This window comes from Lepus europaeus, chromosome X (genome assembly GCF_033115175.1).
Source record: "Lepus europaeus isolate LE1 chromosome X, mLepTim1.pri, whole genome shotgun sequence".
NCBI classification, from domain to species: Eukaryota; Metazoa; Chordata; class Mammalia; order Lagomorpha; family Leporidae; genus Lepus; species Lepus europaeus.
The window spans coordinates 84,748,084-84,774,832 of NC_084850.1; the positions used below are offsets into that span (position 1 = coordinate 84,748,084).

At 45.7% G+C, this 26,749-nt stretch overlaps 1 protein-coding gene and 1 pseudogene across 2 annotated transcripts in view; one reads left to right on the forward strand and one right to left on the reverse strand.

The window, feature by feature from the left end:
- The window catches only part of OGT (O-linked N-acetylglucosamine (GlcNAc) transferase), a 42,672-nt gene extending 36,842 nt beyond the window's left edge, over window positions 1-5,830 (reverse strand). The window contains exons 1-3 of one of the 2 annotated variants that reach the window (XM_062183695.1): window positions 5,572-5,830; window positions 2,572-2,722; window positions 1,463-1,706 (exon numbers count right to left, since the gene is read on the reverse strand). In XM_062183695.1, coding sequence (XP_062039679.1) covers window positions 1,463-1,706; window positions 2,572-2,722; window positions 5,572-5,608 — 432 coding nt within the window. In that variant the 5' untranslated portion in view covers window positions 5,609-5,830. Of the gene's footprint in view, window positions 1-1,462; window positions 1,707-2,571; window positions 2,753-5,571 lie in introns of both variants that reach the window. The other variant, XM_062183694.1, reaches the window with a different exon arrangement.
- LOC133752726 (suppressor of cytokine signaling 6-like) lies at window positions 5,675-9,749 on the forward strand (annotated as a pseudogene).
- The last annotated feature ends 17,000 nt before the right edge of the window (window positions 9,750-26,749 follow it).

Genomic DNA, 26,749 nt, shown 5'->3' on the forward strand with positions numbered 1-26,749 from the left:
TACACTTACCTTCTCTACATCAAATTTCTGAGGACAAGTCTTACATTTTTGTATCTTTCAGAGACCCTAACACAGTATGAACTTAATGTCTGCCAACTGGGACTCACTCCCCACAGCACATCTGCATCTTAGGGAAAAAAAAATTTGAAGAAGCAATCAAAAGCCTGGTGTGCACACTACCGCCTCAATTCCACCACTTCTAATTACGTTGAAAGAAAAGAGAACAGAATATTGAGGAACAAATTTTGAACCTAGTTTTCCTATCTACTAATCCATATATTGCCACCTAATAATTTTATATTACAGATTAAGACCCTTTACCCATCATCCCATAAAATTCAATGAATTGTTACAAATGCCTATCAGAACTTATCCAAAGTTAATCAAAACAGCTCAAAGAAACAAGGTTCACATGCCATTTACTTTATGAGTATAATAAAAAAAATTGCTAATAGGAGGACTACAGGCATTTAGCCTAGTGATTAAGACACCTATATCCCACATTGGAATGCCTGGGTTCGATTCTTGGCCCCAGCTCCTGGATCCAGCTTCCACTAATCCAGACCCTGGGAGGCAGCAGCGATGACCCAAGTAATGGGGATCTTGCCACTCACGTGGGAAACCTGGGTCGAGTTCCTAACTCCTGGTTCTGGGGGAAGCATGCTGTATGTGCTCACTCTGCCTCTCAAAAAATTTCTTTAAAGATTTATTTATATGAAAGGCAGAGTTTCTACAGAGAGAGAGAAAAAAAGAGATGGAGGGAGGGAGGGACAGAGGGACAGGGGGAGGAGGAGAGGGAGGGAGAGCAAGGGGGGGGAGAGAGGGAGACAGAGAGGGAGAGGGAGAGGGGGAAGGAGGCGGAGAGAGGGAGAGACAGGAAGGGGAGGGGGGAGGGAGAGAGGGAGGGAGAGATAGACAGAGACAGACAGGAAGATAGACAGATCTTAGATCTTTCATCTGCTGGTTCACTTGCAAAATGGCCACAACAGCCAGGACTGGGCCAGGCCTAAGCCAGGAGAATGGAACTCTGTCCAGGTCTCCCACATGGGTGCAGGGGCCCAAGCATTTGCATCATCTTCTGCTGCCTTTCCAGGTACATTAGCAGGGAGTTGGATTGGAATTGGTGCAGCCAGAACTGGAACCACTGCTTGCTCATATGGGATGCCAGTGTTGTAGGCAACAGCTTAATCCACTGCACCACAACATTGGCCCCAAATAAATTTTTTTAGAGCCTGATGTAGAATTTCACGCAATAACAGTAATTCTTGGGTTTTTTTTTTTAAGTTTAACTTGCAATATAAAATGATTCTTTTAAACATAGGTTAGACCAGGTCAAAACAATTTCACCAACTGAAGTACACAAACATTCCTAAACTCTTGACTACTCCATGCAAAAGCCTCTTAGTATCAAACTGCTTCTGGGTTTCTGTGAAGGGAAAATAACCATTAAAATATTACTCACAGGATTGTACTGAAGAGCAGAGACGTAAGCTTGTACTGCCCCTTCCATGTCGCCTGCTGCTACTAATGCAGCTGCCAGGTTAATATAACCATCGATGAAATCAGGTTTGAGACGCAATGCATGTCGATAATGTTCAATTGCCTCCTGCAATTGCCCTCTTTCCTTGTACACGTTCCCCAAATTCGAATAGGCTTCTGCTAGCAGAGGGTTCTGTTTAATTGCCAGAGTGCTAAAGTGAGCAGATCTGGAAAAGGCAAAAAGTGTCGCTGCTTGGGTATATGTTATATACAGAAAAGAAGGTAGGGCCCATATACAAATTAAATAGTTTCTGAAGAGCCTATGCTATTGGTAATTATGTAACAATGTTACCTTTTAACTAGTTCATAGCAGGAAAATTTATGCAAGTCTTTCAAAAGTAGTAGTCCAGATTTCAAATTTCAAAAATTTCAAATTTTTCTTACTAGATACAATTCTTATTAGTCTTATTACCAAACTACCACATTGCAACTTACGATCATTAAGATCAAGAATGAAACGCTATGTACATGAGTCTCATTTTCCATCTGTTAAGATTTAATGACGCACATCTTCAAATGTCTAAATAAGCCAGAATGACAATTTATTAAAAGGACAAGAACACAAAGACTTCCCTTTTGTTGATACAACTGATTAGCTAAAAGCAATACATCTCAAGTTAATGACAGCATTTGCAACCTGAACCACATATGCACTGCCTACTACAACATACACACTATCATTTCTGAGCATCTCAGTCCTTAAAGCTGACAAGTCTTAGTGATGAGACTGGATACTCAGACGTACACTAAGAATAATTCATTACCTGAACAGAGTTAAGAAAGCAGCAGAGCCAGGTGGAAAAATCTAGAAGAGGTCTCTAGTCATACTGACAATATAACCACCGCCACACAAAAGTAGGGAGGAAAACTGGCAGCTGGGTACGTCACAAGTCAGCAAGAGAGCAGATGTGTGTTGGTGGCTCAGCTGATACCCAGTAATGGAAAAATTCCAGGTTCAAACATTTAAGTATCATTTTGCAAGCTCAGCACCCAGAGGCAGCAATCACCAACAGATACCCCCATATCTCCTACCTGTCCAGCCTTCGACACTGGAAGTGTATAGATGAAAGTAATAAAAGCACACCAGTATTGTCTGGCTCTTGTCTCCAGAGCTGCATGCAGTGTCTCTCAGCTGCCTCAAAATCTCCTGCCTGATATTCTCGATGTGCCAACTCAGCTAACCCTTGGAAGGAAAGCATACGTTTCGTTGGTTCTGGAGAATCATCAAAACATTTGAGGGAAGGAGGGGGGAAAACAAAAAGTTAGAAATGCAAACAAAAAAATGTAAAAATATGGTATACTAAACTTAAAGATGAAAATGCTTGAAACTATGTAAAGCACTAGAGTGTTCTGCACGTTTTTATAGCCCCAAGTTAACATCAGGTGCAGAATTGGCATTTTTAGAATTCATCCATTAACACTTTCTTTCCCAAACTTGATAGGCATATTTATTTCCAAGTAAGATTACATTTTATGACAAAAAATACTTTTGTGCTTTTTAAATTATAAAACACAGGTAGTATCTAAAGATTCACTAAACATCATTCCTTACAACTTATTTAACATACTGGGGGGGAAAAAGTGGTTGCAAAGGTCACAAAGATTTAATAATGTCTGAATAACCTCCCAGGAAACTTAATACTTTGTCCAAAGTTTTAGGTTGGATTTCTGTGAGACGGAGTATTGGTAACTATCTCTTAACCTAGGTGGGAACGCCAGATGTTTCTTACTCTTTAAATTACATTGATATGCTTCTATCTTTCACAATTTAATGTTTTAAAATAGCAACACCAGAAACAAGCCTAAGATGGGAAAAAAAAACAAACTAAAAGTCAAGGTGCTATTTTTAAAACAGCTGATAAACAAGATGTATTCATTTGTCAGGAGCCAAAATATTTAAAGGGATCATCAAACATTTTAAATAAAGCTCTAAGATTATATTGCTCCTCTATGATTCCAAATTCACAAGGAGACTAAATTAGGCAAATCCCACCCATGCTAGTTTAGCACTAACATTTTCCAAAAAGCTCTGGCACTGACTATAAGATTTTATTACAAACAACCCTATGTAAACTAAGCAGTTACCTACAACAGCAATGGTTTAAAGGGGGGGGGGGCACTCAAATATAAAAGTTGATAAGGCACAACAGAATGACTAACAAACAAAAGCACTTTGCTGTGACTTCATTCAGATACATAAAGGGTATATATAGTTAAAGCCCAGAGATGGGAAAAAAACTGCCTAAGGCTCAATAATAAATACTTTAAACAACAGTGATACATGACTGGGAGTTCACCACAACACTTTCAATAGAGGAGTGGAATTCGAAACCATGGACAAATTACTTAATTCTACCAAGGTCACAGTGACAAGATCAAATTTGAGCCTGGCTCCCCCAGTCATTAAGGCTGAGGAGAGTTCTGGAGACCGGGAAAGCAAAGTAAATTTCCTGACAGAAGGCACATCTGACCACAAACAGGACAGTCTTGCATCCAAATTGGGGGAGGGAGGGTGGTATAGCTCTACTAGAAATTAGAAAATTACATTTTAGACAAGTCCCTAGAATTATTTCCTAGCTCCTTATTTTTAACACGTTACGTTGATCACTTTTCGAGCCGCTCATCTATTTTAACACTTGACACAACTTCCTCAAATAAAATAACACTTATAGAAAAGGGCAAGCTAGAACAGAATCTAAAATCTCAGAAAATCACGATGGGGGAGCACGGAGAGCTCAGACTAATTACTCCCACTCCATACAATTCTAAGATACTATTACAGATTCACCTATTACTTCCTGCAAAATGTCCAAAACAGTAACTAAAACCCTTGATCCATCTCAACTAGGAAAAACCAAAAGAAATAACCTCGTGGGAAACCTTAGAAGCGCAGTCCAATTCCCCACCCCCGCACGCCCCAAATAGCCTCAATATGGAAAGGCAGCCGAAGGACACTCCTAGAATTTGGTTGTTCTCTTATTTTTAGCACCAAATGCTCGCAACTGAATTGTCTCAAAGGGCAACAGCCTTGTATATTGTACAGCTACACTCCAGTTGCTTTACAAACTCTTCAAGCAGGGATGGAAACTTAAAAAAAAAAAACATATATATATACACCCTATGAATAAAGAGATACCGGGCTAAAGAATGGGAATGAAAGACCCAAAGGCGGCGGCGGTGGCGGAAGAATACATCGTGAAAGTAACACAAAGCGAGAATTGGGCGGGCAGGGTGGTCAGCGCCAAAGCAACACTATTGGGGTGGCTTCTCCCCCGGGGGTAGGAAGTGGCCCGTAGGGCTGGCAAACCTCGCGAAGCAAAGGGTGTGGTTCCTCGCGGGCGGAGAGGGATCACAGGGTGGGAAAAAGCAGGCTGGGGGCAGCGGGTGGAATTGGGCCCTGGCAAAGGGAATCCCTGGAAATTTCCAATCGAAACTGGGACCGCTCGACCGAAAGAAAGCCGGAAAGGCGCTGCCCTGCGGGGAGCTGCCCAATGTGTCTGATCTGGAGGTTACTTATAACAGTGACGAGCTTTTGCTAGTCCTTGGGTGATGCAAAGAGGGAATATGGTTACAACGGAATAGCACCCCCGCCCTATACCGGCAAAGAAGAACGAAATCTGGCTAGGTGCAAAGGGCTGTAGGAGGAGGTGGAGAGGAAAAAGGAGAGGGCTACGGGCTGGAATCGGGGGGGGGAAACCGGTTGCAAAGGAAAGTGGAAGGGCAGGGATTCCAATGCAGTCCATTCCAAGACATTCTAAGCGCGCACGTGCAGGAGAAGTATCCCGAGAGAGTGAAAGGCTAGGACATTTAAAGGAGGGCAACAAACCAAGAAAAAAAAGCAAACAAGCACTAAAGAGGAAATATTTGAGCAGACGACAGCACAAAATTCGAGATGTCAGCAGACCACGAAAAGCTCAGCGCTGCCACTGATGCAATGGGGATGGTTAGAAGGGAGGGAGGGAATGATGAGAGGAAGAAGACGGCGCGAGACCCCAAAAGGGAGTCTGACAAGGTAGAATGGGACACCGGTACCTGTGCTGTCGGCCACGTTGCCCACGGAAGACGCCATCTGGAGCTTCTTGAGCGAGAGCAAAAAGGGGGTAACTGACTCTCACTGCCGCCACTACGGGCAAGAATGGTTCTGGAGGTAGTAGTAAGAGGGCAGCAGCCGTACCAGAATTTTGGAAGGCTTAAGTGGTGGCGGCAGTTACGGACTTGGAACCTTAGGAACTCTGGTTGGCCGCCTACCTCTCACGGTCTTGAAATGGCGGCGAAGGCTCCTCGGCCGAAACAACACGGGCCGGAACTACTTTCTGTTACAATCAAGTACCCGGCGGAGGCAGCGCGTAACCAGAGCTACAGACCCAATGACTACAATCAAAGTCACTTGCCCTCCTGTAAGCTTCCGCGCAAGGCCCATTGCGACAAACAGAATTGTGCCGACAGCGCATGCGAGCAACCCTGTCAACCGGGCTCCCTGTTAGAGCCCTCGCTGGGGCAGGACTGTTCAAGTGCTTTTTAAGAGTAAGGCGGAAGAGTGAAAAATATCCATGTACTCACTGGTTACATATTTGCCAAAGTAGTATCACTTGGTTACCTAGCTAGTGAAGTACATTTTAACAGCAATGCCAAAGGTGTACACAAAAGTTTAAGCAACTTTATCCAACTCAAAAAAAAAAAAATTTACAAGGCTGATGGGCCAGTTCTGAGCAAATACATTTAAATGACTGTATTTCAAAGACAAGCTGTTCTTTAAAAACGGTGGGAGACAAGGGTTCCAATTGGAACACGCCTTAGTTCTGACACCAGCCCTAGGTTTAAGCACTTTGATGAGAAAGGCATAGTTTTAGAGGGCCAAATAAACCCAGACATCCTCTGCTTTTAGCTACATAGCCCGAAATTTCAAAATCGTTTTCTTATTCAGAAGAGTTCTACCCCTGGTAATAGGACAAATGCTTAATAACTCAGGGACATGGTGAGTTTGCACTCCAAAGGCAGCCATAAAAATGTTAAAGATGATTCATTTTCGTCTAAATCCATGACTCTCCTCCAAGTTGTGACTTAATGTCCACCAATTAGCTCTGCAAATTGTCACAAGGTGATCGTATTGAGCAGAACAGCAATAAATGTATTCACTTACCATTTGCAGAAACCACACGTCTAGAGGCAGGAATTGCTTCCACTCCCTTGAACAAATCAAGTCCACCGTTCAGTTTGTCACATTGGTATTAATTTATAATTCATCTCTTCTTCCAGAAAGGATTTTGGGTAGCTCACTACATAAGCAAGAAATTATCACAAGCCACTAGAGGTTATAAGTTGGAGCTCTGAGAGCCTTTGTATTTCAAGAAGTCCTTGATCTAAGAAAACATGTTAATGAATGTCTCCAAAAAGTTTCTACGACCCAACCCCTTGTCTACATTTAAAAAACTAACAATTCCTCAAATTCTGCTTCAATTTCTTCTGAGCAGTCAACAAACTGTTAATCACAGCCGAGAGCACAGAGACAATTCATAATACATGTTAATTTCTTCTATCCTATAATTAATTAAGAGACGTCATGCAGTTAAAAAAACAACAACAACAATGTTCACTACACAAACTCTTCTGGAAATTGCGAGCTGACCTCTTTGTGTCCTTTCATGTAACTGGTAACCCCCCCTCCCCACTACAAGTGCCCCATTTGTAGTAAATAAACTCAGCTTTTCCGCTTTTACACACACTTCTTCAGATTCCACTGGCAGCTGTTTAGGCCTTACTGATTAGCGGGTGCTAGTTAATTAGGTAAAACTCTTCTCGTTAAATGCCAGGTCATGGTGCCGGTCAAGTAGGCTATTATGGACAGGGTTCCTTGTCCTCAAATTTGTTTCTATGAAAAGCTGCCCGGTGGGGCTCAGAGAGGCTCAGTACAGAAAAACCCCTTACTGGAGTCTCAAGAACCCTGGCTCCGTACCTTCCAGGAATAGCACCTGGATAGTATGGTTGAGTTTGAAGGACTTCTTCATTAGGCAGGCAGATTTTCTTCAGTCAATCAAGTAACACGCACACTTAGTCTCTGTGTACAAGGCACTGTAGGGGGACACAAAAATAAACAAGACAAGATCCTTGCCTTCAAAGAACTTGAACCCTAGTTGGGGAGACACAGAAAACCCGAATGCGAACCATATGCAAGAGTATTGTTTAGGTGATAAAAATACATTGGTCTATAAAATATCAGAGGCAGCAAGAATCACTTCAGGCACGAGGAGGGTGATAAAGGCTTGATGTGGGCATCGAAAGAGTTACTTTTGTATGTTTCTTTTTTGCCGAGATTTCCAGTTATTTTTCTCTCTCCCTTTTCTGGGCAGCCATTCTAAATTTAAATCATCTGTAAATAACTCAACTGCTTCTTCAACCCCTATCCCAAACTTTGCCTCCCCAACAACCCCTCTAACGTTGTGTGTGACTTTGCTGTTGCTGGGTAACAAATTATCACAGCTGCATCACTTCAGACAAGACCCGTTTCGCAGCAATAGCGCCGCGCTGGAGGATCCAGCGGGTGACACGCGCTGGCCGCCGCAGCCGCGCCGCTGCCGCTGGAAGATGCATCCAGAGGTTTTCAAACGGAGATAAAAAAGAAGACAGAGTTGCAGGCCTAGCCACGTGTGCGGATAGATAGTATTCTGGGAAGAAATTAATCCCCCTGAATTAGGCAACCAGTCACAATAAAGAAAACGAGTCTGAAAAATCTTCCAGAAATCCTTTAACCTGAGTACAAGGTTGGCTCCCAGGGAACTGATTTCATGGCAGAGCAGGCACCATCACTAGCCAGGGAATTTGGAGATGATGATTCCTTATTTGGTAGCAGCTCCAGTAAAGATATGGCAAGCTGTGAGATCCACAGTGAAGATGAAAAAGGTGGAAAATAAAAACAGATCAAACACTTGAAAGCTTAATGGGTACGTTGAAAAGGCGGCTTTTTGCAAAACAAAAAGCAGAAAGTCTAGGGGGAGCACGCCCTCTGCTCCTCTGGGTGAGGACGCCTTTTCCCCTCTGCGCCACCAACAGTCTTGAAGATGTGACTGCTCAAGGGCCAGTAAAATGTCCACCTCCCTCCTCAGTCATCCCCGTAACCCTCCCCCTTGGCTCCAAACTGCAAACTGACCAAATGGATCCGCCTGTCACAACGGAGGAGAGAGCCAAAGGCTTGGTTCATTCTTCCAACCCGAGTCCAGCGCAGAATTATGTTGGAGAAGATTTGCACTGACAATCATCAGCCTGAAGCTGCCTGTATGCAAAGAATAAAACAACTCATTGAAGAGTTTCGAAATGCAGAAATGGAGACTTGCCTCTTCGCCTCGATGAATACGTGCCTGTAGTTATTGGACTTTCACCTCAAGACTGGGTTTGATGTTCTGTACCTTTAGATGAAAGCTGTATCCTGTGCTATTGTCTGGACAGCTCTTCCCCCATGAAGTTTCTGCACTTCCTTCTCAAGTGGGAGGGAACTCTTTCCCCAACCATAAGAAGCAGGTAGAGCAGGACCTGGCCATCGCCATCAGAGATCTCTGTGGGTCCATCTTATTCACTGGCACCAAGAGAGGCACATTGCAGAGCCCAAGGGCATGTCCTGATGATATTCCTCCACTCTCATCATTGCTACCTCCAATGCGGAATAATCAAATCAAAAGGAACCTCAGGAGACACAGGAACAGCTGTCCGTGTGTCAGAAAAAAATGTACTATCATTTAAATTTTGATCCCTACACCTGGAGTTGCAGGAGCTTATGTCTTGGTGCAAAAAAAGCAGTGGTCATATGGTTGTGATTAATTCAGAGCAGCTGAAAAAACTTGGGAAATAAAGGTGGTACTAGAGACCAACCACACAGGGGCAGAAGGGAAGCAGCTGATGTGGTAGGTAGATGGTTCTTTTTTGTTTTTTCGCTTCCATGGTAAAACACTTCACGCTAGAATTGAACACTCGAATGATAGGTTTTGCTTTCATGAACAACCAGATGTGGACGGACAATGAACTGTTCTAATTGAACATTCAACCAGGGACTCTGAAAGTGGAGCCTTTTGTTTTTCAAGGTTTTGGTTGCCTGGATCTGCCATTGACTCTGTCAGACTGACCAATCCAATATCACAATGTATGTAGATTTGTTCTTTGCGGTACCTGGGTCCTTTGTTTTGTGTCAGCATACCAGAAGAGATGTATTTCAAAAATTGCTTTTACCCACCCCCACCTCCCAAAAAAGAAAGCAGCTTAGCTGAAAGATCATGAACTTGCACATGGGCATGGAGAAGAAGAGGGCAAAATACAGTTTACAAATTTATATCCTTATCAAAACCTTTCGCTGCCATAACTCAATATTATGTGTAAAAAGTTTATCAAAATGTTGAGGGATGAGGAAGGGTTGGCAAGTTGTCTTGAGTTTATGTTGTTTTCTTAAAAAGGAAAGCCTTGAGGTTTTAGAGTATGAATTATCTTGTATCCGTGTGCAAAGTAATCATGGTGTGAGTTTGCAGATTCTCTTTCATCTGTCCTTGCTGTCTTTTTGCTGCTATCTGCCAAGATGCTTAGGGACTGAAAGCACATTCACGGGTATTCAAGCAGAAGTAAAGTTGAATGAAACTTGTAGAATAAACATTGTTGTCTCTTGCAAGGGCCGCTTTCCAAAAGTTAGACTTGAAGAAAAGTATTTGTGTGATAAGACACAGAATTGACACATACACTGAAAATAACTTTTGATCCTCTACCCAGTATCTTGGGTAATAGAACACAGATCTGCAACAAGTCTTTTAGAACACCCTTTCCTAAATCATTTTTAAGGTTATGTGAATGTGTTGGTTACACATTTTTCTATTACCTTCATTGTCATATGTGGTTTGTCTATTTTTAAAAATGGACTTACATTTTAAAATCTTAAGGAAATGCCTGCTACCAATTCAGAAACTGCCTTTTTTGTCATTAAACTCTGATACAAATTGGTATAACATGTAAAGACAACTAAAACTATTATCAAAGAAATATTAGATATCATAGATGCTTAGGATAGTGATTTTTTGTGTTATCTAGACTTTTCTTTAGTAAATGTTTTACCTTAATCTAATCAGTTTAGCCAGCATTACATTGGGGAGAACATGTTTATACAACTAATTTGTATAAATGGGTTGGAGTACCATGCAACACTAAGTCAGTTTTTTTTAAATATTTAAAGCCACAAATGATTTTATTAGCACAAGTAACAAAAACTAATTACATTTATTTTTTTAAGATTCATTTATTTATGTGACAGGCAGAGTTAAATTCTCTGGTTCATTCCCCAGTTGGCCCCAAGAGCTGCGATGATCTGAAGCCAGGAGCCAGGAGCTTCTGGGTCTCCCACGTGGGAGCAGGGGCCCAAATCCTTGGGCCATCTTCTACTGCTTTCCCAGGCCATAGCAGAGAGCTGGATCGGAAGTGGAGCAGCTAGGACTTGAACCAGTACCCATATGGGATGCCGGGGCCGCAGGTGGATGTTTAACCCATTATGCCACAGCACCAGCCCGTCAAAAAGTAATTAAATTTATAAATTAATGTAACTCGGGTTTTTCCAGTATTTTTTTAAACTTTGAAGTCAAAGATAACAAAGTATTGTACAATCAGAGCCCTAAATTAATTTTAAAATGTTCCAGGATGACAGATTCCAACAAAAGTATATATCTTGTTTATTCTTATAAAACTGTCCTCTACTATATACTTTAAAAGCTACAAAACAGGGCCGGTGCCGTGGCTTAACAGCCTAATCCTCCACCTTGTGGCGCCGGCACACTGGGTTCTAGTGCTGGTCAGGGCGCCGGATTCTATCCCGTTTGCCCCTCTTCCAGGCCAGCTTTCTGCTATGGCCAGGGAAGGCAGTGGAGGATGGCCCAAGTGCTTGGGCCCTGCACCTGCATGGGAGACCAGGAGAAGCACCTGGCTCCTGGCTTCGGATCAGCGAGATGCGCCGGCCGCAGCAGCCATTGGAGGGTGAACCAACGGCAAAAAGGAAGATCTTTCTCTCTGTCTCCCTCTACTGTCCACTCTGCCTGTCAAAAAAAAAAAAAAGAACTATTACAGATGGGCAGGTGCTTGGCATAGGGGATAAGACACTGCTGGGATGCCCACATCCCATGTCAGTATGCCTGGGTTCCAGTCCTGACTCTGCTCCTGATTCTGGCTTCTTGCTACTGTGCACCCTAGGAGGCATCATGTGATAACTTGGGTCCTGCCACTCATGTGGGAGATCCAGATTCAGTTGCAGGCTCCTGGTTTTGGCCTAGCCCAGTCCAGGCTGTTGTGGGCATTTGGAGAATGAACCAGTAGATGGAAGACCTGTTTGTATCTCTATCTCTGTCACTCTGCCTTTCAAATAATATGGGAAAAATTTTAAGAACTATTAAAAGAATTGTGAACTTGGCCGGCGCCGTGGCTCAATAGGCTAATCCTCCGCCTGCAGCGCCGGCACACCGGGTTCTAGTCCCGGTCAGGGCACCGGATTCTGTCCCAGTTGCCCCTCTTCCAGGCCAGCTCTCTGCTGTGGCCCAGGAGTGCAATGGAGGATGGCCCAAGTGCTTGGGCCCTGCACCCCATGGGAGACCAGGAGAAGCACCTGGCTCCTGGCTTCGGATCAGCGCGGCGGCCATTGGAGGGTGAACCAACGGCAAAGGAAGACCTTTCTCTCTGTCTCTCTCTCTCACTGTCCACTCTGCCTGTCAAAAAAAAAAAAAAGAATTGTGAACTTGTTATCTAATTAATGTAAGAAACTGAAACCACTCTTTTTAGTAAAACTGAACAACTTAAAATACATCTAGGGGCTGGCACTGTGGCATAGCAGGTAAAGCTGTTGCCTGCAGTGTCAGCATCCCATATAGACAGTAATTCGAGACCTGGCTGCTCCACTTCCAATCTAGCTCTCTGCTATGGTCTGGTAAAGCAGTGGAAGATGGTCCATGTCCTTGGGCCCCTGCACCCCCGTGGGAAACCCAGAAGAAGCTCTTGGCTCCTTGTTTTGGATGGCAGCATTGCGGCCATCTGAGGAGTGAACCAATGGATGGAAGACCTCTCTCTCTCTCTCTCTCTCTCTCCGCCTCTCTGTAACTGCCTTTCAAATAAATAAATAAATATTTAAAAATATAAAAGCAAATATATCTAGTGAAAAGTCTCTGTGCATCTGTGTTAGATAGCAGATATTGTTGATAGGGGCTCCAGGGGGCCCTGGAAAGGAAAGACAAAACATAGCCAAGAAAAAACATAAGATGTAATTCTCCAGGAGCCCTGAGGGATGGGGAGACAGGAAATAAGGGAAACATATACAATGTATTCTTCAGATGTTGAGTTGGCCAAAGGGACATCAGTCAGAACTCTGTGAACTTCTGCGCAAAACAGGCTACTCCAATGTCAGTTATCTGATTAGTTCACTCTGGCACGTCTCATTAGTATACACCTTGACCAATCAGGGAGAACTGGCTGCTTTTTTTTTAGATTTATTTATTTATTTGAAAGACAAAGCTACAGGGAGAAGGAAAGAGAGATATTTTCCATCCACTGGTTATGGCCACAAAGACCAGGGCTGGGCAACGCCAAAGCCAGGAGCAAGGAACTTCTGGGACTCCCATGTGGGTGCACATGCTCAGATACTCAGGCCATCCTCCACTGCTTTCCCATACACATTAGCAGGGAGCTGGATTGAAAGTGGAGCAGCTGGGACTCCAACTGGTGCCCATACTGTTTGGTGGAACTGCAGGTCTTGGCTTAACCCACTGCACCATAGTGCCAGCCCCAAGAACTGCCTGCTTTAGAAACACAGAAAAAAAAAAAGAAACACAGAAAAATATGAACCACGTGGTCCTGAGAGGCAGCTTGGGGCAGACAGCCCTCTGGGGCTTCCAGGAAGCTTTTTCTGTTTCCAATAAGTGTACTTTGCTTTGCCCACCCATTCCTTATCCATATGCCTCATTCTTCATGATCACGAGTCAAAGAACCCAGGAGACAGCAGCACTCCTTGACAGAGCAAGCAGAGAAAAGAAGCTGTAACCCAGAAGGCAGCAGCACTCAAAGAACCTGACAGAGAAGAGAAGGTGTGACCTGGCAAAGAGGAGAGAGCTCTAACACAAGAGTTATGCTACTCCTGAAGAATCTGGTGAAAAGAAGAATCTGCCATGCCTCAGGGAGAGACCCAAGTGCCAGGAGCACTCCTCCTGCCACCACTCATTTTTTTTCTTTCTTTTTTTTTTTAAGATTTATTTATTTTTTTTCTGAGAGGCAAAGGCAGAGAGAAAGAGAGAGAATCTTCCATCCACTGGTTCACTCCCCAAGTGGCCGCAGTGGCTGGAGCTGTGCCAATCCAAAGCCAGGAGTCTGGAGATTCCTCCAGGTCTTCTGCCAGCCCCATGTCAGTGTTTTAAGAGTAGTGGCAGGGACCAGCACTGTGGCGTAGCAGGTAAAGCCACCGCTTGCATTGCCAGCATCCCATATGGACACTGGTTCAAGTCACAGCTGTTCCACTTCTGTTTCAGCTGTTATGGCCTGGGAAAGCAGTAGAAGATGGCCCAAGTCCTTGGACTCCTGCACCCACATAATGGAAGATCTCCCTCTCTCTCTCTGCCTCTTTGTAACTCTGCCTTTCAAATAAAATAAATGAACCTTTAAAAAGAAAGACACTGACACCAGAATTTCTGCAACATTGTTATGTGGGTGGCAGGGGCCCAAGCACTTGGGCCATCTTCCTCTGCCTTCCCAGTCCATAGCAGAGAGCTGGATCAGAAGTGGAGCAGCCAGGACTAGAACTGGCACCCATATGGGATGCCAGCACTGCAGGCAGAGGATTAACTTACTGCACCACAGCATCGGCCCCCAAAATCTTGACCCTAATAGCTAGACCTTACACATAGGGTTATATAAGAAAATGCAAGGAACAAGCTATGTCCACATGATACAATGGGTTCAGGGCAGTCCCAAGACCTCTGCACACCATAATTTCATGAGTAGTATGTGTAAATGCTTCTAGAAATATGGAGAAGCCATTAAGCATTTATTACTAATACACTGTGACTGCCCCAGTGTCTGCAATAGCCAAGGCTGAGCCAAGCCAAAGCCAGCTGGGTCTCCCACATGGGCAGCAGGAACTCAAGTACTTGAGCCATCATCTGCTGCTTCCCAGCTGCCTTAATAGGAAGCTGGATGTGAAGCATAGTAGCAGGGGAACTCGGACTGGTGCCCCAATATGGGATGTGGGTGTTGAAAGCAGGGCCTTAACTACAATGGCCACTCCTAATTATACTTTTGGATTCCATTGAATAGTAACTTACATGACATATGAGCAAAACCTGTATCTGAAGTTTTTTTTTTTTTTTTTAAGACAAAGAGAGGGGCCATCACTGTGGCATAGCAGTTAAAGCCACCACCTGCAGTGCCAGCATCCCATATGGGCACCAGTTCGAATCCCAGCTGCTCCACTTCTGATCAAGATCTCTGCTATGGACTGGGAAGGCAGAGGAATATGGCCCAAGTCCTTGGGCCCCTTCATCCACGTGGGAGACCCATAAGGAGCTCCTGGATCCTGGCTTCAGATTGGTGCAGCTCTGGCCATAGTGGCCATCTGGGGAGTGAACCAGCGGATGGAAGACCTCTTTCTCTCTCTCTCTATCGCTCTCACTCTCGCTCTGCTTCTGCCTCTTTGTAACTTTGCTTTTCAACTAAATAAATAAATCTGTAAAAAAAATAAAGGCAGAGAGAGATATCTCCTATCTACTGGGTTCACTCCTCAAGTACCCACAACAGCTAGATCTGGGCCAAGCCAGAGCCAAGAGCCAGGGAATCAGTAATGGGTGACAGGGACCAAACTACTTGATCCATCACTAGCTCCCTCCCAGAGTCTGCATAAACAGGAATCTGGAATGGAGAGTGGAGCCTGGACTCAGACCCAGGCACTATAATATGGGACGTGGTGTCTCAACTTGTACCTTTTAACTGCTAGGTCAAAGGCTTGTACCTGCAACTTTTTAGTATGTGCTCTGGGGTAGGCATTTCATTTATTAGTTCAAACACTGGGTAAGATGCTCACCTCCCACATCGGAATACCTGATTTCAAGGTCGGCTCCCATTCCTGACTCCAACTTCCTACTAATGCAGATCCTGGGAAGCAGCAGATGATGGCTCAAGTAATTGAGTTCCCTGCCACCCGTGTGAGAGATCTGGATTGAGTTCCTGACTTCCAGCTTTGGCCCTGACCCTGGCCCAGCCCCAGGCCTTTGTGGGCATTTGGGAAGTAAACCACACATGGGAATTCTCTTTGTTTCTGTTTCTGCCTCCCAAGTAGTAAAAAGCAAATGTAAGGGGCAGGCTTTTGGCCCAGTGCTTAAGTCGCCATTTGAAATGCTTGCATCCTATATCAGAGTGTCTGCGTTCTAGTTTCAGCCCTGCTTCCAATCCCAGCTTCCTTCGAATGTGCACACACTCTGGGAGGAAGCAGGTGATAGCTCAAGTGGTCCCTGCCATCCCCAGGGGGAGACCCAGATTGAGTTGTGAGCTCTGGCTGAGCCTCAGCTGAGGGGCTTTTGGGGAACTAGCAGATGGAAGATCACTCGCTTTTTCAAAAAAAAATAATAATTTTTAAAGCATTTTAAATTTTGTTAAAAAGTAGTTGCAATTTTAGTTTGGAAAAGGAAAGTTAGGGGCAGACATTGTGGCACAGCAGATCAAGCTGTCCCTTTCAACACCCATATCCCATAGTGCAGTGGCAGTTTGAGTCCTGGATACTTTGTTTCTGATCCAGCTTCCTGACAATGCATCCTGGGAGGCAGCAGATGCTGGCTCAAGTGCTTGAGCCACTGCCACCCATATGGGAGACCAGGATGGAGTTCCTGGTTCCTGGCTTGGGTCTGGCCCAGCCCTGGCTGTTGCAGCCATTTGGACAGTGAACGAGTGGCTGGAAGATCTTTCTCTCTCTGTCTCTCGCCTGCTGTGCCTTTCAAGCAAATAACTATTTTACAAAAAGAATTTGCATTTGATAAAAAGTCAGTAAGATTTAAGTGGAAAAATATATTTTGACTCATTCATAAAGCAGTATGTCTTCCCCGGTGCCTTAACAGGGAATTGGATTGGAAGTGGTATGGCCAGAACACAAACCAGCACTCCAATATGGGATATGTGCATCACAGCAGTGGCTTAACTGCTGTGTCACAACACCAACCCCAAATGCAAATTCTTAATTTTAAAATGAAATCATACTATCAGCAATAGGCAGTTTTGTTGCATAATCTAATAAGGAACAATTTCCATTTCCATAACTCACTTTGAACTTCTAAAATAATTTTGGGGGTGGGAGTTTAAAACAGCAGCTAAGTCACCACTTGGGCCACCTGTATCCCAGATCAGAGTGCCTAGATTTGAGTCCTAGCTCTGCTCCAAATTCCAGCTTCCTGCTAATGTGTACCCTGGGAGGCAGCAGGTGATGGCTCAAGTAGTTGAGTCGCTGCTACCCATATGGGAGACCCAGATGGAGTTCCTGGCATTTGGCTTCAGCTTGACCCAGACCCAGCTGTTGAGAGCATTTGAGTGAACCGCCAGATGGGAGTGAACCATTGAGTGCATCATCATCAGAGGAAGATCTATGCCTTTCAAATAAATTTTTAAAATAAGACATAAATTAAAAATGTTAAAAATAAAGTATTAATAACTAAATCACAAAGTTAGTTTTTAATGCCTTTTAACCCTATAAAAAAGGTTTTTTAAAAATAACTATCATTTTTATTATTAAATTATAACATGGCAAAATATATACTTGCTATATCTGAAAAGCCTTCCAAATTTTACATCAAGAGTTCTACTATCTAGAAATATTAAAAAAAGTTCTTATAGAATGTTGCAATAGGTATACATGTTGTATTATAGAATTTCAATTTTTTTTTTATTTATTTGAGAGACAGAGACAGAGAAAGAAAGAGCAAAGAGAGGGGCTGGTGCTGTGGCGTAGAAGGTTAAGCCTCTGCCTGCAGTGTCTGCATCCAATATGAACGCCGGTTCAAGTCCCGGCTGCTCCACTTCCAATTCAACTCCCTGATGGAAAAGCAGCAGCAGATGACCCAAATACTTGGGCTCGTGCATCCACGTGGGAGACCTGGAAGAAGCTCCTGGCTCCTGGCTTTGGTTTGGCTCAGTCCTGGCCATTGTGGTTATTTGGGGAGTGAACCAGTGGATGGAAGATTGATCTCTCTCTCTCTCTCTCTCTCTCTCTCTGGCTCACTCTCTCTGCCTTTGGCTCTCCTTCTCGGTAACTCTGACTTTCAAATAACTAAATAAATATTTAAAGAGAGAGAGAGCTCTGAGAGAGAGAGAGAGAGAGAGAGAGCGCAAGAGAGAACGCCGATCTACTGGTTCACTCCCCAAATGTTTGTAACAGCTGGGATTTGGCCAGCTGGGAGCTGAGAGTAAAATCCAGGGCCCCCACATGAATGGCAGGGACCCAAGTACTTGAGCTGTGATCACCTGCTGCCTCCCAGGGTCTACATTAGCAGGAAGTTGCAGTTGGGAGACAGAGCCTGGACTCTAACCTAGGCACTCACATATGGGACTCTGGCATCTGGGTTATGGGGTTAAGCCACCACCGGCAACACCAGCATCCCATTTTGGCACCTGTTCAGCTCCCTAATAATGCACCTGGGAAAGCAGTGGAAGAGTGCTTGGGCCCCTGCCACCCATGTGGGAGACCCAGATGGAGTTCCAGGCTCCTGGCTTTGAACTGGCCCAGCCCTGACCATTGTAGCCATTTGGAGAATGAACCAACACATGGAATCTCTCTGTGTCTCTGTCTCTGTCTCTCTCTCTCTCTCATGTGTGTGTCTTCATCTCTCTCAGTAACTTTGCCTTTCAAATAAATAAAAATCAGTAGGCTAAATGCCCACCCCGGTGTTAAAAAAATTTTATAGTCATGACAGTGTGTGACTTTTCCTGTATGTTTCAAATCTGGTGTGTGCCATTTGTACTTAGAATCCCACAGAATGGGCCAGCGCCGTGGCTTAACAGGCTAATCCTCCAACTTGCGGCACCAGCACACCGGGTTCTAGTCCCGCTTGGGGCGCTGGATTCTGTCCCGGTTGCCCCTCTTCCAGGCCAGCTCTCTGCTATGGCCCGGGAAGGCAGTGGAGGATGGCCCAGGTCCTTGGGCCCTGCACCCGCATGGGAGACCAGGAGAAGCACCTGGCTCCTGGCTTTGGATCAGCGAGACTCGCCGGCCACAGCGGCCATTGGAGGGTGAACCAACGGCAAAAAGGAAGACCTTTCTCTCTGTCTCCCTCTACTGTCCACTCTGCCTGTCAAAAAAAAAAAAAAGAATCCCACAGAATGAACTATCCCAAATCCATTGATTGATTTTAATGTGTGTTTTGATTTGTAAAAAAAAAAAAATTAGTAACTTCTTGAACATTTCTGAAAATTAAGTATTTGAGAATTTATGTACCTGCTTCTAGATACAATGTATAAATAAAAAAATTCCTGTCACAACACACACATTGGGATCAGGAATGCAGTCCCAGGTTATCTTGGTCCTCTGCTCGAAGTCTCACAAGCTAAAATCAGGGTGTCAGCTGGGCTCTGAACTCATCTGAGGTTCAGGGTCCTCTTCCAAACTCAGGTGCTTTTCACAGGACTTAGTTTCTTGCAGTTGTAGCATGGAGGTCCCCATATACTTTTTTTTTTAAAGATTTATTTATTTATTTGAAAGTCAGAGTTACACAGAGAGAGAAGGAGAGGCAGAGAGAGAGTCTTCTACTTGCTGGTTCACTCCCCAACTGGCTGCAACGGCCACAGCTGCGCCAGGAGCCAGAAGCTTCTTTTGGGTTTCCCATGCGCGTGCAGGGGCCCAAGGACTTGAGCCATCTTCCACTGCTTTCCCAGGCCATAGCAGAGAGCTAGATGGGAAGCAGAGCAGCTGGGACTTGAACCAGAGCCCATATGGGATGCTGGCACTGCAGGCAGCGGCTTTACCCACTATGCCACAGTGCAGGCCCCGGTCCCCATGTCCTTATTGATAGTCCACTGGAGCCCACTCAACTCCTAGAAGCCACCCACATTCCTGGCTGTGTGGCCCTGCCTCTGTCTTCAAAGTAAGCAATGGAGTCTCTCATACCTTTCTTAAAAAAAGATTTATTTATTTATTTATTTATTTATTTGATGCCAGCATTGCAACCAGTGGCTTAAACCCCTCCACCACAATGCCAGCCACTCCTCTCACAGGAATGACTTTGGCTCTCACCAGAAATAGCTAGTTCCTTCCTCTTTTAATTGTGGCAAAAAAAAAACATAAAAATTTACCATCTTGACCATTTGTACATGTTAAGTGCACTCAGTTCTCCAGAACTTTTTCATCTTGCAAAACTGAAACTCTACCCATTCAAAAACAATTCCCATTTCCCTCTCCCCACCAAACCCTAGTGCCCACCCTTCTTCTCTGTTTCTAGGAATCTATTTTCAGTACCCCATATACGTGGACTGAAGAACTCCATCCCTTTTAAGGGCTCAGCTGAGGGATGGGCATTGTGGTGCAGTTGGTTAAGCCACTGCTTATGACACCAGCATCCAGCATCCTATTTCAGAGGGCAGGTTCGAGTTCTGGCTGCTCCACTTCTGATCCAGCTTCCTGCTTATGTGCCTGGGAAGTAGTTTAATTCTAACAATCCTAAGATGCCGACCTCACAGAAGAGGAAGCTGAGATCTACAGAGACTAGATGACCTGTTCAAGGGCATAGCTAGTGTGTGGTAGAGGCAGATTTCGAAGCAAAGTCCAAGCCTCAACTGCCTGTGTTACTTACCACAAACTTAAACAAAACACACGAATAGGGGTGGGCATTTGGCACAGCAGTTAAGATTGCCACATCCTATATCAGAGTGCCTGATTTGAGTCCCAGCTCCTTTGCTTCCCATCCGGGTTCCTGCTAACGCACACCCTGGGAGGCAGCAGGAGATGGCTCAAGTACTCGGGTCCCTGCCACCCATGAGGGAGACGTGTATCGAATCCTGGCCTCAGCCTGGCCCAGTCCTGGCTGTTGTGGACCCCTTTTTTTTAAGATTTTATTTATTTATTTGAGAGGCAGAGTTACAGACAGTGAGAGGTAGAGACAGAGAGACAGGTCTTCCGTCTGCTGGTTCACTCCTCAAATGGCAACAATGGCCACAGCTGCGCCGATCCGAAGCCAGGATCCAGGGTGCAGGGGCCCAAGCACTTGGGCCATCTTCTACTGCTTTCCCAGGCCATAGCAGAGAGCTGGATTGGAAGAGGAGCAGCCGGGACTAGAACCATATGGGATACTGGCACCACAGGTGGAGGATTAACCTACTGTGCCACAGCGCCGGCCCCTGTTGTGGACATTTGAGGGGGAAAGGAACCAGCAGATAGAAGATCTCTCGGTCTCTCTGCGTTTCAAATAAAATGAAAATAATTTTTTTAAAATAAACAAGATAATTTCAGTCAGTGATCCATGCCATGAAGAAAGCACATTAGGCATTGCTTGGGCCTTCACCACTCACGTGGGAGGACCAGGATGGCAGGTCCAGCTGCTGGGGGTATTCAGGGAGTGAACCAGCAGATGGAAGATCTCTTTCCCGCTCCTCTTTCTCTCTTTCACTTTGCCTTTCAAATAAATAAATACACTTGAAAAAGAGCTGAGCTGATTAGGTAAAGTTCGCCTAGGATAATCTCTATTTCTTTCTTTTTTTTTTTTTGGACAGGCAGAGTGGACAGTGAGAGAGAGAGACAGAGAGAAAGGTCTTCCTTTTGCCGTTGGTTCACCCTCCAATGGCCGCCGCGGTAGCGTGCTGCGGCCGGCGCACCGCGCTGATCCGATGGCAGGAGCCAGGTGCATCTCCTGGTCTCCCATGGGGTGCAGGGCCCAAGTACTTGGGCCATCCTCCACTGCACTCCCTGGCCACAGCAGAGAGCTGGCCTGGAAGAGGGGCAACCGATAATCTCTATTTCTTATAATCAACCGCTTTGATCCCCATCATTTCACAGCAGTGCCTAGATTTAGTGTTTGGCTAATTAGCATGTGCATGCTGGTGGGTAGGCTGTGGAAATATCGGCCCCCCGCCACAAATGGCAATGAGTAACACTGAACAAAGAGAGTGAATGCTAATGGGGCGGGGGTGGGAATCAGATAGTGTTACACACTGAGTGGAGCTTTTGTGTACAGTCCCAGCCCTTTAATTTTCCACCTAGGGACCTCTATACAATAGAGCACTAAGAAAGGAGGCGGGCCCTCTACACAGAAGATCATAGACAAAAGGGGAAGCAGCCTAATTCCACAACGTTCAAGGCACCAAATTCGTGTCTCAGATTAACGGAAGGATTTGGAAGAGGGAAACAGAAGCCAGTCAAGTCAAGTAGCTGAGACCAAAAGATATTAGTGATAGGGACTCTGTCCTCAGCGGTCATGATGGCTGCTTCTGGGCCACAAAAGAGCATTAACCAAAAAGAGAAACCTACAAGGCCTCATATTGCGGGCTGAAAATAGGTGAAAGGGCGGAGAGCTGCAAGAGTCCAGGCGGGATATCAAAATAGCTCTGGAATTCCTCCTCCACCTTCCCGGCCAGAGCCACGCCCCTCGCTCCTACTGGGTTGGGCAATTACCACAGCTTTCTTACTGAACTCGGGGACGCTAGTCCTACATGACTTTAACTTTCCACACATGCCCTTCGAAGATCTAAAAAAGCAAGCAGAATCAGGGCAGTAGTCTGCTTAAACCCTGCAGTGGTTCTGCATCATCTGGTTTAGTGCACAAGCCCTCCATATGTCAACTCTGCCGGCTAATCCAGCTTCATCTGCTGCCACGTCCCTGTACTCACACTTGGCGTCACTCAGACCAGTTTCACTTCCTTAAAAAGATCAGGCTGTTTCACACTTCCAACCATGCCTCTGGCTGCTCTTCTCCCTCTAGCTACAATGATCATCCCACCCACCCTCCTCCATCCCAGTGAGCCCACTCCAGCCAAGTCATATATTCTTTTTTTTTTTTTTTTTGACAGGCAGAGTGGACAGTGAGAGAGAGAGAGAGACAGAAAGGTCTTCCTTTTCCATTGGTTCACCCCCTAATGGCCGCTGTGGCAGGAGCACCGCGCTGATCCGAAGCCAGGAGCCAGGTGCTTCTCCTGGTCTCCCATGCGGGTGCAGGGCGCAAGGACCTGGGCCATCCTCCACTGCACTCCCGGGCCACAGCAGAGAGCTGGACAGGAAGAGGAGTGACCGGGACAGAATCCAGCGCCCCAACCGGGACTAGAACCCGGGGTGCCGGCGCCGCAGGTGGAGGATTAGCCTAGTGAGCCGCAGCACCAGCCCCAAGTCATATATTCTTCACTTTCCCCTCCTTAAGAAAAGATACTGGCACATGCCCCCAAGCTCTCCCTCCTCATTCTAATTCCTGGACCTCCCACACTCATTGTCCAGGGAGGTGACATAACCAGCAACATCTCAGTCCCTTAGCTATCCCATTAACCCTCTCCGTCTCATTTCTGTCACAAACACCCACAGCACCACATCTTGAACTTTATTGTGGTGCAGAACTGGTCTCCTCTCACATGTATAACTCCAGTATTCAATTTTGGTCTTCTCCTCCCCTTCCTGCTCCCTCAGGCCCTCATTCACACAGGAGATTCTTTTTTTTTAAATGGAGTTATGGGGTTGGCGCCGTGGCGCAGTAGGTTAATCCTCTGCTTGTGGTGCTGGCATAACATATGATCACCGGTTCTAGTCCTGGCTGCTCCTCTTCTGATCCAGCTCTCTGCTATGGCCTGGGAAAGCAATAGAAGATGGCTCAAGCGCTTGGGCCCTGAACCCACATGGGAGACCCAGAAGAAGCTCCTGGCTTCAGATCAGCACAGCTCTGGCCATTGTGGCCATTTGGGGAGTGAACCAGCAAAAGACTTTCTCTCTGCCTCTGCTTCTCTATAACTCTGCCTTTCAAATAAATAAATCTTTAAAACATGAATTTATGGCCGGCGCCGCGGCTCACTAGGCTAATCCTCTGCCTTGCGGCGCCGGCACACCGGGTTCTAGTCCCGGTTGGGGCACCGGATTCTGTCCCGGCTGCCCCTCTTCCAGGCCAGCTCTCTGCTGTGGCCAGGGAGTGCAGTGGAGGATGGCCCAAGTGCTTGGGCCCTGCACCCCATGGGAGACCAGGAGAAGCACCTGGCTCCTGCCATCGGATCAGCACGGTGCGCCAGCCGCAGCGCGCCAACTGCGGCGGCCATTGGAGGGTGAACCAACGGCAAAGGAAGACCTTTCTCTCTGTCTCTCTCTCACTGTCCACTCTGCCTGTCAAAAAAAAAAAAAAAACCATGAATTTATTTATTTATATGAGAGGCAGAGGGAGAGAAGGAGGGAGGGAAAGACACGAAGATATTGGGCTTGGCCAAAGCCTACAGCCAAGAACTCAATCCCGGTCTCCCAAGAAGGTGGCAGGAACCCAATCACTTGAGAGCCTACACCATTGCCTCCCAGGGGCTGCATTAGCAGGAAGCTGGAACCAGGAGCTGCGGCCAGGTGATGAACCCAGGTACTCTGACATAGGACGTAGGTATCTTACCAGCTAGGCTAAACATCCGCCCCTGTGTGAGGTTCTTTTACTTCTTACAGACTTCTGAGCCCTTTATTTTCTCCTAGTCTGTCAGCCCCTCCTTGCCTCATTTCCTGATAATTTTCTTAATCCCAGGCTTGATCATTTGGACTATTCTGTCACCAGTACCCTCCGTTCCCTTTGCATTCCTGTCTGCCACACCAACCCACAAACCACTAACCTTCAGGCAGTGCAACAAACCACCCTTCTCCTTCCGTCTGGATGTTTGCAACCTGCTACAGAAAATTCACAAAACCATACCAATCACTGTCAATCTATGGACTTCAGCCTCAGCTGAACCTCTTCAGCAAACAACACTACATTCATATCTGTCCTTATCTTCATTTCATCTTCATGTTCAAAGTCCACCTGTCCACCTGTGCCCTACATGCCCTCTTTTTCAATCTCTTCCAGCGCCCTGCTCCATTAATTATCCCTTCTCTCATTTTTTTAAAGAGGTAGGCCTTCCAATTTTATTTATTTATATTATTTTTAAAGATTTATTTATTTATTTTAAAGTCAGAGTTACACAGAGAGAGGAGAGGCAGAGAGAGAGAGAGAGGTCTTCCAGCCACTGGTTCACTCCCCAATTGGGTGCAACAGCTAGAGCTGCGCCAATCTGAAGCCAGGAGCCAGGAGCTTCTTCCAGGCCTCTCACGCTGGTGCAGGGGTCCAAGGACTTGGGCCATTTTCCACTGCCTTCCCGGGCTATAGCAGAGAGCTGGATCAGAAGAGGAGTAGCCGGGACTAGAACCAGCGCCCATATGGGATGCTGGTGCTTAAGGCCAGGGCATTAACCTGCTGCACCACAGCGCTGGCCCCTATTTATACTATTTTTAAGGATTAATTTTGTTTTTTGGAAGGCGGAGCAAGGAGGGAGAGAGAGGAAAGAGAGAGAGACAGAGAGAGACAGAGATTGATCCACTGGTTCTCTCCCTAGATGGCCACAGCATGCAGGGCTGGGCCAAGCCAAAACCTGGAGTTCTATCCGGGATTCCCATGTGGGTGCAGGGGTCCAAGCACCTGGGCCATCCTCCACTGCTTTCCCAGGTACATTAGCAGGGAGCTGGATCAGAAGTGGAGCAGCCAGGACTCAAACTGATGTTCTGATATGGGATGCCAGCACCACAGGTGGTAGCTTAACCCACTGTGACAGCATTCCAGAACACACACACACACACTGTGCCACTCATTTCAATCTATCCTGTCTTTTCTTCAGACTTAAACATGCTTTGGTCCCACCTGTTTAAAACAACAATAACAACAAAATTCCCTTCATCCTGAATCTTCATCAGGTACAAATTTCTCTCCTCAGTTTAAACTTTTCTAAATAGTAGTAGTCTACACATATGTATTGCCTTATACCCATTCATGCTTCAACTCACTGAAAAATGGTTTCACTGAAATTGCCTTCCGCAAAGTGACCTTCAAACTGCCAGAGCCAATAGCTAGTTTTCACTGTTGATGTTATTGGACCTCTCCATATATTGAAAGTTCTGGGGCCAGAGCTGTGGCATAGTGGGTAAAGCCACCGCCTGCAGCGTCGGCATCCCACATGAGTGCCGGTTCAAGTCCCAGCTGCTCCACTTCTGATCCATCTCTCTGCTATGGCCTGGGAAAGCAGTGGAAGATGGCCCAAGTCCTTGGGCCTCTGCACCCGCATGGGAAACCTGGAAAAAGCTCCTGGCTTCGGATCAGTGCAGCTCCAGCCGTTGGGGCAATCTGGGGAGTGAACCAGCAAATGGAAGACCTCTCTCTCTCTCTCTCTCTCTCTCTCTCTCTCTCTGCTTCTGTATCTCTGTAACTCTGCCTCTCAAATAAATAAATAAAAAAAGAAAGTTGCTGGTCTCCATTGTACTGAATTAGTTTCCCAGTTATTCCATATGTACTTCCCTGACCATTCCTGTTTGCTCTTCTTTTGATCTCCATTTCCTCCTCCACTATCTAAATGTTAATGTTCCCCAATGTTTTTCCCAAAACAGTGAAAGGCTGAGATGTTATCCCACTTACACATTGAAGTACTTTATTATGTATACATACTAAAGAAAACATGAGACACGTGAATCAGCAAAAAGGTTTTCTTTTATTAGTCAACCAGATTCACAGCCAGAATATCATTGCCACATGCGTCTTCTACGCCTAAATCCATTCACTTCTTCATTATACAAATGGCTGCAACAGCCAGGGTGGGGCCAGATCAAGGCCAGGAGCCAGGAACTCTGTCCTCATCTCCCATATGTGTAGCAGAGGTCCAGGTACATGGGCCATCTTACATTGCATTCCCAGGTATATTATTAGGAAGTTGAGTAGCCCAGGATTCGAACCAATACTCCGGGATGGAATGCTGGTGTCACAGGCAGGAGCTTAACCTATTGTGCCACAACCAATATTGATCACAGCTGAATGGCCTTCAACTCTCTTTTTTTTTTTTTTTTTGACAGGCAGAGTGGATAGTGAGAGAGAGAGACAGGGAGAAAGGTCTTCCTTTTTGCCGTTGGTTCACCCTCCAATGGCCGCTGCGGCCGGCGCATCTCGCTGATCCGAAGCCAGGAGCCAAGTGCTTCTCCTGGTCTCCCATGCAGGTGCAGGGCCCAAGGACCTGGGCC